Source organism: Grammomys surdaster, unplaced genomic scaffold, assembly GCF_004785775.1.
Source record: "Grammomys surdaster isolate TR1022 unplaced genomic scaffold, NIH_TR_1.0 146, whole genome shotgun sequence".
Taxonomy (NCBI): Eukaryota; Metazoa; Chordata; class Mammalia; order Rodentia; family Muridae; genus Grammomys; species Grammomys surdaster.
In genome coordinates this window covers 3,401,497-3,413,944 of record NW_021604604.1, presented here as the reverse complement: position 1 = coordinate 3,413,944, position 12,448 = coordinate 3,401,497, and the positions used below count along the sequence as shown (strand labels likewise).

The window sequence follows — 12,448 nt, the reverse complement described above, 5'->3', positions numbered from 1 at the left end:
GTCCTCAGCTACTGGTGTCCCCCACCCAGCCCATGATGGGGGATGGGAAGGAGGGGGCTTAGCTTCTTGCATCAGGCCATGTACCTGTGTCCTTTCCTGTTGGTACTCTCTCCATCCTTTTCCTGGCTGTGTCCCCTACCCTCGGGACAGAAGCAACACAAAGTGGGAGAAAGAGCTAGCTCTTGTGGTTGAAACAATTGCTGTGTGCTTTGTGCTTCTGTGGTTTTATGTATTCTAAATCCTATTTGGCTCCATGGTCAAAGTACTTGCCTCGTATGCACAAATACGTGGGTTTAATCCCCAGTAGGACAGAAGCACAGCCTGGTGGTTCACACTTGCAATCCCGGCACTCAGGAGGTGAAAGCAGGGGGATCAGAAGTTCAAAATCATCCTAGGCTTCATAGAGAGTTGGAGGCCAGTCTGGACTACCTGTCTGGAAAAAGTTGGGGGTGGTGGTGGGGAGAAAAAAATGATTTGTACTTACTAATAGCAATTGAAGGAATCTTTGATTTTTTTTTCAAAATAGTAAAAAGAAAAGTAGACTTCAGTTGATTTGTTCCTCTTACCTTCTGTGGTAAGTAATGGGTAAAGATAAATACTTCCCACCCCCAGTTTGCTTCATTGAAACATAAGCCCAATACTTGAGAATTATTTAACGTAGGTGCTGTTCCTGCCTGGTCCCAGGTTAGCCCCATATTCTTGGCTTGTTTGAATCTGGAACAAATTAAGTTCCTTGTCAGTCAGGTAATGACTTGTTTCAGTAAAATCTACTGCTTAATCTTAATATTGTGAGAGTCTAGTCTCCTGAACACAGGACAAAAAGATCTGCACCCTTGCATACAAGGAAGGGTGTGGCACATTCAGCTAAAATTCCTTTACCTAAAAACCAATGTTCTTATTTACATGCCACTAGGGACTAGGTGACAAAGTCAGCTAGAAAACTTGAAGCATAGAACTAAGGTCAGTCAGAAAGAGGGAAGGATCAACAGAAGCATTTAGGACCCCGCCTCCCCCCAGCTACAATTGGTCATGAGACTTGTCACTACAGGGTCAGCAGCTGGGGGATAGTGGGCAGCCCACACTGTCCTGCTCTGACCTACCTGGACCCCTGGGACTTGGTCTTTTTATTAATTCTGAATACCCCCACCCAAGCATATTTCGACAGACCTCTTGATGTGACCCCACATGTGTTCACCAAAGACTGGTCTGCCATAAGAGTCTCATTTACTGCAGTTGCCCCTGACAATTATTAAGAGGAAACATTACTAAAGCTGAAAATACAAAGAGGGACCACTGGAGTATGGGTCAGCTGTGGAGTGGGAAGGCTGAGCCCTGCCCGAGACTCTTGCATCCTTTAAGTTCCTTCAGGTTCCTTGCAAAGGGGCTGTAGTGACAATCTAGGGAGAACTTTCCCTTCCTGTCAGCTTGAGTCTTCTGGGAAGGCAGAACCTTAACTGAGAAAATGACCTCGAGCAGATCAGCCTGTAAGCAAGTCTGAAGGATATTTTTTTTTATTAGTGATTGATGTTGAAGGACTCCGTCCACAGTAAGTAGTACCACCCATGGGGTCCTGGGGTGTATAAGAAAGCAGGCTGAGCAAGACATGAGGAGCGAGCCAGTAGGCCGCATATCTACATGGCTTACGATTCAGTTCCTGCCTCAAGTTCCAGCCCTGACTTCTTCCCTCTGTGATGGAGTGTCACCTGAGAGATGTATGCTGAGAGGAACCCTTTACTCCCCAGCCAAAAGTTGCTTTTGGTCATGTTTATTATAGCACTGCCTAAAGGCAGAGTCACTTGCTCTTCTGCCAGCCCTTCCATCACTCTCGGCTAGTGCCATCCCTTGACAAAAGGCTGGCAAGGTAATCCTGAGGAGGACCAGTGACAGAGAAGACAGTATCTATTAACAAGAGATACTGAAAGTAATTATGACATGGTGGGGCTGGGGGAAGGGGGTGGGATGGGCAAAGGTTTAGGACAAGCTGTTTACGGAAAGGGTGCGAGACAGAAAATGGACTCAAGGAATACAGCGTTAGTGCCTAGTGTTAGCCAATGGAAGTGTGTGAAGAGCAAGCTTTTCCACCTACTGTGCTAGGGATAATTGGTGTAAAGTGAACAATAACTCGTGCAGCTGTAAGCAGAGTGCCCAGCACAATTAAAGTTTTTAATTAGCCGGGCGGTGGTGGTGCACACTTTTAATCCCAGCATTTAGGAGGCAGGGGCAGGGGCAGGGGCAGGGGCAGAGGCAGGCAGATTTCTGAGTTCATGGCTTGCTTGGTATAAATAGCGAGTTCCAGGACAGCCTGGGCTACACAGAAGGGAAAAAAGATGAAAATGATACAAGCAACAAAGTTTTAAAGTAGCATGCTTTCTGTTTAAAATGCTACAGAATTCTAAAGAGGGAGTTTGTGTAACCGCTGACACCATAGTCAGACTAAAAAGAGCTCAGCCATCCCAGAGCCCTGCCCTGGCACTGTAGCTTGCTTTCTCTTCTGGATGCTCGGACTTGGTGGTGGTTTTCTGTTACTTTTGCCTTTCCAAGGTCTTAATATGTAGCCCTAGTTAGCCTAGAACTCACTTGTAGACCAGGCTGGCCTTGAATCCACAGTAATCTGCCTATCTTTGCCTCCTGAGTGCTGGCATTAAAAGCATGGACTACCAGGTCCAGCCAAGAATGACTTTCATGGGATCATTGGTGTGTTACATCTGATACTGATGTTTTCCAGCCAGCATAATGCCTTTGAGATGCTTCCAAATTGTTCTGTGCATTAGTAGCCTATTCCTTCTTATTCTTAACCAGTATTTTATTGTATAGTCTTACCACTATATACCTATCTCTTATTGAAGGACATTTCGGTTGTCTCTAGGTTTTTTTTTAATTTAAATTAACTTTTAATATAGATGTAAAATAATGAGCTTTGTCATGGCATTTGCATACATACATACAATGTATTTTGTTCTAATTAATTTCCCTCCCTGATTACCCTCTCTTTATTCCCCTAATGCTTCTCAGATTAATTCAGAACATAGTTATTATTTAGTCATTTCATCGTCAGGATATGGGATTTTATTATTGCTTACTCTCAAAGGAAAGGGAAGGGGAAAAAAGAAGAAGAGAAAGTGAAAGAGGAAGAGGAAGTGTTGACAGTGCCCAAGCTCACGGAAGGCAGCCTTGAAAAAGAGTGGTACCCTCCTCCTGACCCTGAGTTCTATGTGTATGTGCTCGAGGTGACCAAGTCAATACTGCCCATCGTCAACATTAAGGAGCAGATTGAGGTTCTTGCCAAGTGAGTCTCTCTCCTTCTCCCTTTCTCTCCTTCTCTCTCTGTATATCTATTTGAATTTCTGAAGCTTTAAAAGTTTCAGGGGTTTGCTTTCCTTTAAAGTTACTTTAAAATAAAACCAACAAAATAAACCGCAATGGCTTACACCACCTGTGCTCTGTCTCCGCGGCAGAAGTGCAGTGAATCGTACACAGATGCTCTGCGTTTCAGTTAAGATGCATTTCTGTGTGAATCAGAGTTGCTGTTGGTTAGGCACAAACACCTGCTTTTTGCTTTTGCTTTTTTTCCTAGCTAAGTAGCTCTTAAGAGGTATCTTTGGTATGATCTTAGAGAGGTTGCAAGTGAATCTATGTTTAAAAATTAAATCGTTCCTTAGGTGTATGAGGTACTCATTATTTAAAGGCATCCGACTGTGAGTTCCTTCTAAACTCCTCTGTTTTTTGTTTTGTTTCATTAATATAAATTTACTTTTCTGGTGGGTGTCCACTAGTTCATCTGCTATTTTTCTGGAGTGGGTTGTGAGCATTCTGAGAGCTTGCTGCTGGGCAGAACAGAGCCCTGTGTAAGCCTACAAAGTTGCTGTCCTCCATTGGGCTCCCTCCATTAAAGAGGCCCGAGCAGTTCTCTAATGGCGGTAAGGGAGCAGGATTGAAAATAGGAGATGGGCTCCATGATTGACACAACCCAGCAGGCGAGCTGCTGGCTTCGGCACCAGCGGAGGTCTCTGTGGGAGTGGCAGCTCCGTCCACTCCAGGCGGGAGTCAAGTAGCTGTACTCAAACCCGGAAGTGACAACTGTGAGCCTTGCGGCTGCCCGATCCCTAACTTCTGTCAGCCAGAACCGGTGGAGATTCAGGGCAGTTGGCTCTAGAAGGATTTCCTGGGTTCCTAAGCTTGATGGCTCCGGTAGAACTCTGACATGAGTCTTGTAAACATTTGTCCAGTACTTCCCAACACTGTGTTCTAGCAGAGGCTCCACGTGTGACTTCCGAGTCACCATTATTTTCAAACATGAACCAACGATAAGGAGCAAGACAACGGCAGAGGTCTGTCTCACCACGTGAGGGACTGGTGGATTGACAGCTCTGTTCTACCTCCCTTCCTCATTGCTTACTTTGGTTTTGCTTAGCTTTGGGGTTGCCCTTTGTTTTGGCTTAGTTGCACCGTTTCGTTTTCTTCTTGTGTGTGTGGGTTTTTAAAAAAATTATTTATTTGCTTTACAACCCAACATCAGCCCTCCCTCTCCTTCCAGTACTCCCTCACACAGTCCTCCCCTCATTCAATTTCCCTTTTGAAAAGGGGAAGCCCCCCTCTGGGTGTCACCCCCCCCCCATCAAGTGCTGAGGTACTAGGTGTATCCTCTCCCACTGAAGCCAGGCAAGAGGGTCCTTTTAGGGGCCTGGCATCCACAGGCAGGCAGGCAGGCAGGCAGGCAGGCAGGCAGGCAGGCAGGCAGGCTGGCAGGCAGGCAGGCAACAGCTTCAGGGACAGCCCCTGCACCAGTTTTTGGGGGACCTGCATGAAGACCAAGCTCCTCATCTGCTACATATGTGCAGGGAACCTAGGTCCAGCCCAGACTCGCTCTGTGGTTGGTAAGTTGGTGATTAAGTCTCTGGGAGTCCCCAAGGGTCCAGGTTAGTTGACTCTGTTGGTCTTTCTATGGAGTCCCTGTCCTCTTTGGGTCTCTCAGTCCTTCTCCTAACTCTTCCATAAGACTCCTGAGCTCAATCTAATGTTCAGGTGTGCGTCTCTGCATCTCTTTCCATTGCCTGCTGGGTGGAGCCTCTCAGAGGACGGTTATGATTGCCTGTTGGCAAGCATAACAGAGTATCATTGTTAATGTCAAGGATTGATTCTTGCCCATGGGATGGGTTTCAATTCGGGGCAGTCATTGGTTGGTCATTCCTTCAGTCTCTCCTCTATCTTTGTCCCTGCACATTGTGTGGACAGGACACATTTTGCGTAGAAGACTTTGTGGGTGGGTTGCTGTTCTTATCCCTCCACTGGGAGTCCTGCCTGGCTACAGGAAGTGGCCACTTCAGGATCCATGTCCCCCACTGCTAGGATTCTCAGCTAGAGTGGCTCCCATAGACCCTCTGGGCCCTCTCCCTATCTCAGGTCTCTGGCACGTGGGAGAGACTGCTCACCCCCCTACCTCCAGCAATCTTCCTTCTCTTTCCCCTGTTTTCCTTGTTTCAGGTTTAAGGCATTATTCCTCATAGTATAGCCAAAGGCCAATCTTTCCTTTTTCATTTTTTTTCTTTTTCTGGGAGAAAAACATGTGTTCTTAGTTACAGAGAATTTTTAGAGATGTTTATTGATGTTATCATAGGAAACCATACTTTTGGGAGGGGGAATCCAAAATAAACTATCCTAATTTCTATCTCCCACACCTGCCTGCTACCCCCCACAATATATTTTTCCTTCTCCCCCTCTTCCACTCTCCTTTGATGTCAGTGTTATATAATGCCATATCTTTTGTAATTCAAAAGATATATTCTAAAAGAAAAAAGTCACAAAATTTACACTGGGTTACTCCAATGTACCAAGAGTTTTGAGAAGACAGAGGCAGAAGAAGCCTCACAAGGAGGCCTTGGCCACATGCTGAGCCCTTGTCTCAAAAGAATAGGTCTTTTTTTTTTTTTCCATATGAAAATATCAGTGGATCTAATGGGAGATTTGACTGGGTTCCTGGTTTGCTTTTGAGTTTAAATTCCTTGAAAGAAGAAGGCTCAGCAATTAGTAAATGCTTCTGTTTTCAGACTAAAACAATTCCCCTACTGTTCAAGAGTAAGATAAAAATTTAAAACTACATTTATATTTAGTGTGATAGTTATTTGGTCTATGTTATACCCACTGGGATCTTCGCATTCATTTTCTTCATTGTGTTGAAACAGATCACCAGGATTTCAGTTTATATATGTGTGTGTGATTGTCTCAGTACAGTCAGCATCCTGATTTTTTTCCTTGCAGGTATATCTATTTTTTAAGTAAAACAAATAAAAACCATAGGAAATGTAGCCTTTACATGTGCAATTATATATATATATATACACATATGTATATATGTATATATATCTCATCATTCAAAGTAAGTGATTAAAACTGTTTTTCATCTCGATGTAATGAGCACAGGTATGTGGCAGACAAAATGGGCGGTAAGATTTCAAAAGAGAAGCTAGCTGATTTCAGCTGGGAACTTCATATAAGTGAGTTGAAATTTCAACTGAAATCCAATGTCGTACCAATTGGATACATCAAGAAGGGAATCTTTTATCATCGAGCATTGCTTTTCAAGGTATTTACGATATTTCTGTCTCATTTGTCATTAGGTTCAAAAGTTTTGCCTTTATCTTATCAGGATGAATTCGTTACTAACATTTAACAGGATATTAATCTTTCCATTTATACTTATTTAATTTGAAATATTTGTGACTATGTACACACACACACACACACACACCCACACACCCACACACACCTGCATATACATTTCATCAGGCTGCTAGAATTACACTCACTTGTATCTACCTCCTGTCCTTCCGGGGTTAGAGATGGGACTGTGATAGACTCTGCAGTTAAGAAGTGCCTATGGCCAATCTGTTAGAAGCTCCATAAGGTTCTATCAGCTGCCAGGTGTGGTGGGGCTCACACACCTGAAATCATCTAAATGCCTTTTTATATAACAAAGCACCACAGGCTGGTGTTTGGTAGGGGATCTAAGCAGCAAATATTTCTCACAGTTCTAGAGGCTGTGAAATCCAAGGTAAATGCGACAGAACAATTTGCATCTGGGTAGGGACTTCTTCCTGGTTTGTAGGCAGCTGCATTACTGAGGCATCTTCACAGGGCAGAAGATCTCATCTTTTTGTTTGTTTGTTTGTTTGTTTGTTTGTTTGAGACAGGGTCTCTACATAGCCCTGTTTGTCCTAGAACTCATTCTGTAGATCAGGCTGGCCTTAAACTCAGAGATCTATCTGCCTGCCTCTGCCTCTCAGAGTGCCAGGATTAAAGGTGTGTGCCACCACAGGCAGGCCTATCTTCCTGCTTTTCTAATTCCTAGGGAGGGAGGTCTCACCCTTAAGAGCTCCTCTAAGCCTAGTTACCTCCCAAAAGTCTCACATCCAAATACATTATTAGTGCTAGGGCTTCAGCATACAGATCTTCAGTTCCTAACTCTGAACCCACCGCCCTCATAAGCTACGTGGGTCATGCAATTACTTAGGATTCCATCACTGAATGCTTAGCAAGGTGCTCTCTGAATCTGTCGCTCTTTATCCTCTCCACGCATCTTCTTTACCCCATTTTCTTCCAGACCAGTGGCCCTCGTTTGGCTTTACTCCCTGCCCGTAGGCAGCCAACAAGTCACTCACTCACTTGTAACAGCTTTTCCACCAGCACCCTAGTTTCAGAGTAATGACTTGGAGGCTTATCACTTACTAACAATTCTTATGGCCTTTTGCTCGGCTCGTTTCAGCTTGTAACTTATTTAACCCATCTAATATATTCTATGTCTGCCACATGGCTGGTTATCTTTCCTCAGAGTCTGGGGGCAAATCTCGAGACTCTATCTCCCAGAGTTCCAATCTCTCTACCGGGACTCCGACCTTCTACTTCCTGCCTTTTGCTAATAGGCCATCAGCTTTTTATTGACAGGTGATGCTTCCACACAGTACACAAGAGACTGTCCCTGCACTCACTCACTATACTTCCTATACTCTCCTCCATCTTTCATAGCTGTCTTGCCAACAACCAGGACCAATTGTCAGTCCTGTCCATTCTGATGCACAGGCTGCAGAAAGTGATAGAGCTGTCTACGTTTAGGTAGAAGTGTGTGTCAAACCATTTCCAGCCCATTGCCGGCATTTTCCTGCTTTCCAGCAGCTAAGCCCCATCCCTGCTGGGGGGGGGGGGGGCTTAGTGCTTTTGTGTGTTTCACATTACAAGGAAAACAGCTTTTTAGACACAAGCTCATTCACTCACTCACCAACTCACAAATTGCCTCAGGCTGTACACTGGAAGCAGATGTCTGAATATCCTTTTAGGTCACCTGCAGTGACCTTAAAGTACCTTACCTCAGTTTTGTTCTAGCAAATAGGGGATGGTAATTATTGTATTGATTTAAAGTGTGTCAATAGGAAATAAGAGACATACCAGTAAATGTGTCTTTGGAGAATGTCCCACACACAGTCTCTGTGTCCCACTGAACTTTGAGGGAGACGGATCGATACTTTTTGTTCTGTGCTCACTGCTTTCTAGGCCATCTTCAACTCCAGGACAAACAGTATCAAGTTGAAAACCTGAGAGTCCTGAGAATGACCACCAAAGCTTTATCATTTTGGCCTATCCTGAACTATGCAGTTTGGGACAGTCATTGCATAGTAACAAATATACTCAATTAAAACATGGATGTACCCACTACTAAAACTCAGCTCTCTTCTCCTGATGCTACTTACGCTGAGCCTTGTTAAATGGGACTTGACATTCATTAATTCCTCACACAACTGTCAAGGTACCATGCTGCTTCCCTACTCACAGAGGAAGAGATGGAAGCCTGGGCTTGAAAAGCCAGCCTTTGCTTATGGTCACACTAGTGGGTAAGCATCCAGGCTGAGTTGAAATCTGAACCCAGGCAGTCTAAGCAAGCTTTTTTATTCATTATGACTCGAAAAAAAAAATACATTCTATTTACTCGGGCGGTGGTGGCGCACGCCTTTAATCCCAGCATTTGGGAGGCAGAGGCAGGCAGATTTCTGAGTTCTAGGCCAGCCTGGTCTACAGAGTGAGTTCCAGGACAGCCAGGACTACACAGAGAAACCCTGTCTAGAAAAACCAACCAACCAACCAACCAACCAACCAAACAAACAAACAAACAACAAAAAAAAGGGATAGCTACCTCAAGCATGGTGACCACAGCTCTGGCGGTCCTCACACTTCTCCCTCTTTCCCTCGGCCTTGCTAAAAACTGTTAGAATGAATTCCCAAAACTAGCCACCAAGGTCCCTTCCCTTATTTGGCCACTTCCTCTTCTAGAAGCTGACTACCAAGTGTTGTGGGAAATATTACAGTACCACAAGTTCCCGAGCTATACCCAGATACTCTCTGCTTCAGCGGTCTGGTAGCCTCTACCTCTAGGCTAGCCCCTGACAGCAGTCTTCCCAGCTCTGGTTCAGCTGCCTCAGAGCTGCTTGTCTCTTCTCAGTTATCCACCCCCTGTGGCTGATTGTCACAAATCCCCTTAGCCCAGTAAATCAAAACTCTAGAAGCTTATAATGTATCAGTCAGATTTATATATCAATACATTCTCAATTCACAAGATGCCCACACAATAATTTCGGAGCCAGCTGAGATGATGCTCACCTAGATTAGACAAGTTATCCCCGTCCTTATGATGTATTCATAGCTACCTGTGGCTATTTAAAGCCAAGCAGACTCTGGATCGTCCTGTTCTCCCTCCATCTTCCTTCCTTCCTCCTCTCTCCTCCTCCTCCTCCCCCTTCTGAGAGAGTGGAATTAGCATCCAGATACAAGCAACACCAGGGCTATCCACAGCAACCAAGGTCCAGCTAGCAAAGTATTGAAGGCCAACAGTCAAATGCCCCCATTGGCTCACCTACTTAACATGTCCAATTAAAATCAAACACCACAGCCTAAGGGTTCCCCCTTTCACTTTTATAAACTGCCATTTTCCTATGGGCCACACCTGTCTCCCCTCTATCCAGCGACAGTTTTTTGTCCCAGGAACAAATACCCCTTCCCCTTCATCCTGTTCTCTCCCCCTTCTCCCTTGTCCTCTCTCTCCTGTCTTTGTTTCTTATGCCTTGCCCTCTGTCCCTCTGGGTCAAATAAATCCCCTTTGTGTCGAGAACTTGGTCTTGGGGCTTCTGAGTTGTACCACATTCTCTTTCATTTAAACCAACAAACAACAACAACAACCCCTTTAAATCAGGGGAAATCAGATGGAGGAGCCACGTACAGTGAGGTAGCAGCCTGAAGCCAGAGAGTTAGCTGCAGTTTGCTGCCTCCTGCCCCATGGTTCTTTCTACATCACAAAGCAGACTGGCTGGAAATAGGACTTGCTTTAACTTCACTGTCTCCTATGGCCAAAGAGCACCCTGGGCCACAGACAGACTGACGGATACATGGGCTAGAGCCCTGGGATAGCTCCTCTCCAACCACCCTATCCAACTTGTATTCTACTATATTTAGTTCCTGAAAAGTGTCCTTTCCCAGGGCGCTCTGGCACACACTGAATCTTCAGATGGTAAGCCCTCAGGGACAATCCATGTATGGCGCCCACCTCACTATTGTCCATTTTCTAGCTTCCAGTCAAACCTCGTTGCATGCCTGTGTTTAACTCTCACCCACTAAGGATCTCTCCATTAGCTTGCCAATGACCCTGAGCCCCTGGTGTCTTATTCCTCCGCAGGCACTGGCCGATAGAATCGGGGTAGGCTGCAGCCTGGTGCGTGGTGAGTACGGCCGAGCATGGAACGAAGTGAAGCTGGTGAACGAGGCTCGGAAGGGCGTGATCGGGAACCTGCCTCCACCAGAAGAGTACATCGTGGACCTCATGTTCCACCCGGGGAACCTGCTGAAGCTTCGCAGCAAAGAGGCCGAACTCTACTGCTTTCTGTAGTCACCAGAGGAACGAACACAAGAGCACCCAAACCAGAAATTGTCTTCACATATTTCCTGAGAGGGGCTTTAGCCGATTAGATAACTTAAAATAAAAGTATTAGAAGTGGTTTTGTGTGAAAATAAGCTGTGGATGTGCTTATGCGATGCTCCGGCTTCAGGCTGTAGAGTTCCGGGTCTATTGGGGTCTCCTATGCTCTCTCTCCATCCTCACTCAAGGTTATCGTGGATAAAACCAACTCGATCCTCTTGGAGCTCAGGAATCTTTTACGAAGGTGCTCAGCAACTGCTTCCTCTGATGGAACTGGCTTCACACTGTTCGGCTTTGGGATTCAGAATACTTGGTTTAAATAAACTCAGTCCAATTGACTCTCAGTCACCTCGTCTGGATTTAAGATTTAAGAGACTCTAGTATTTCAAAGTGCTTTCTAACTTAATTGTTCATGTTTGTTTATATTTTTAACACTGATTAGGGACTGGGGAGATGACTGTAGTGGTTTGAATAAGAATGGACCCCACAGGCTCATATCCTTGGCAGGTTGGCCATTAGGGAGTGAGGCTACTTGACAAGGATTAGGAGGTGTGGCCTTGTTAGAGGAAGTATGCACTGGGGGTGGGCTTTGGGGTTTCAGAAGCGCTGGCCAAGCCCCTTGTCTCTCTCTTCCTGCTGCCTCTGGATGCCAATGTAGAACTCAGCTCTTTCTCCACCACTATGTCTATCTGCGTGCTGCCGTGCTTCCAGCCCTGATGATAATAGACTAAACCGTTGAACTGTAAGCCAGCCCCGATTAAATGTTTTCCTTTAGAGGAGTTGGTCTTGGCGTCTCTTCACAGCAATAAGACACTAAGACAATGGCTCAGCATGGAAACTGCTTGCCACACAAACATGAAGACCTGAGTTCACATCTCTGGTACACACCTAAAATGCTACCTGAGCATGATGCTTGAGGCAGGAGTGCGCGCGTGCACACACACACACACACACACCAGCACATTTAATTTAATACTGGGTCACCCAAAATTATTTTTCATTAATATAACTTAAAAATTACATGGTCTGAGAAAGAAAAAGATCGGAGAAAGAAGCAAACAGATCCTTCATGAGAAATTGTGTTTCTCACCGAAGCGGAGATATAAATAGCCATTTCAAATGCAATGCAGATGAACATTATTGATACAATATCCTCATGAATTATCTTCTAGTCGGTCTTTAAAGTCTGAAGTTTATCTGCATAATCATGTCCCTAGTGTGTTTTACAATGAAATTGAATTTTAGAAAACTATGGCCAAAATTGTTTTTCCAAAACCAGTCTGCAGGGATGAGAACATGGTTCATTAAATATGAGTTTTGCAAGCGTTAGGTGAGTGTGAATCTTTAACACTCAGGTCAGAAGCAGAAAGCCCGGAGACATGTAAATGCTTAGAACTCCCCTGCCGAGCAGACTACCCAAAACAGCTGCTAGCCTCTGGTTCAGTAAGAAACTGTCTCAACGCACTAAGGAGTCACCAGGCATCCTGTCCTGTCCTC

At 45.0% G+C, this 12,448-nt stretch overlaps 1 protein-coding gene across 5 annotated transcripts in view; it reads left to right on the top strand.

The window, feature by feature from the left end:
- The window catches only part of Armc3 (armadillo repeat containing 3), an 87,857-nt gene extending 76,568 nt beyond the window's left edge, over positions 1-11,289 (top strand). For 3 of the 5 annotated variants that reach the window (XM_028764843.1, XM_028764842.1, XM_028764844.1), the window contains exons 17-19: positions 3,089-3,286; positions 6,418-6,580; positions 10,712-11,289. In XM_028764843.1, the coding sequence (XP_028620676.1) occupies positions 3,089-3,286; positions 6,418-6,580; positions 10,712-10,921 (571 nt within the window). In that variant the 3' untranslated portion in view covers positions 10,922-11,289. Of the gene's footprint in view, positions 1-526; positions 575-3,088; positions 3,287-6,417; positions 6,581-10,711 lie in introns of all 5 variants that reach the window. The other 2 variants (XM_028764841.1, XM_028764845.1) reach the window with 2 other exon arrangements.
- Positions 11,290-12,448: the final 1,159 nt, after the last annotated feature.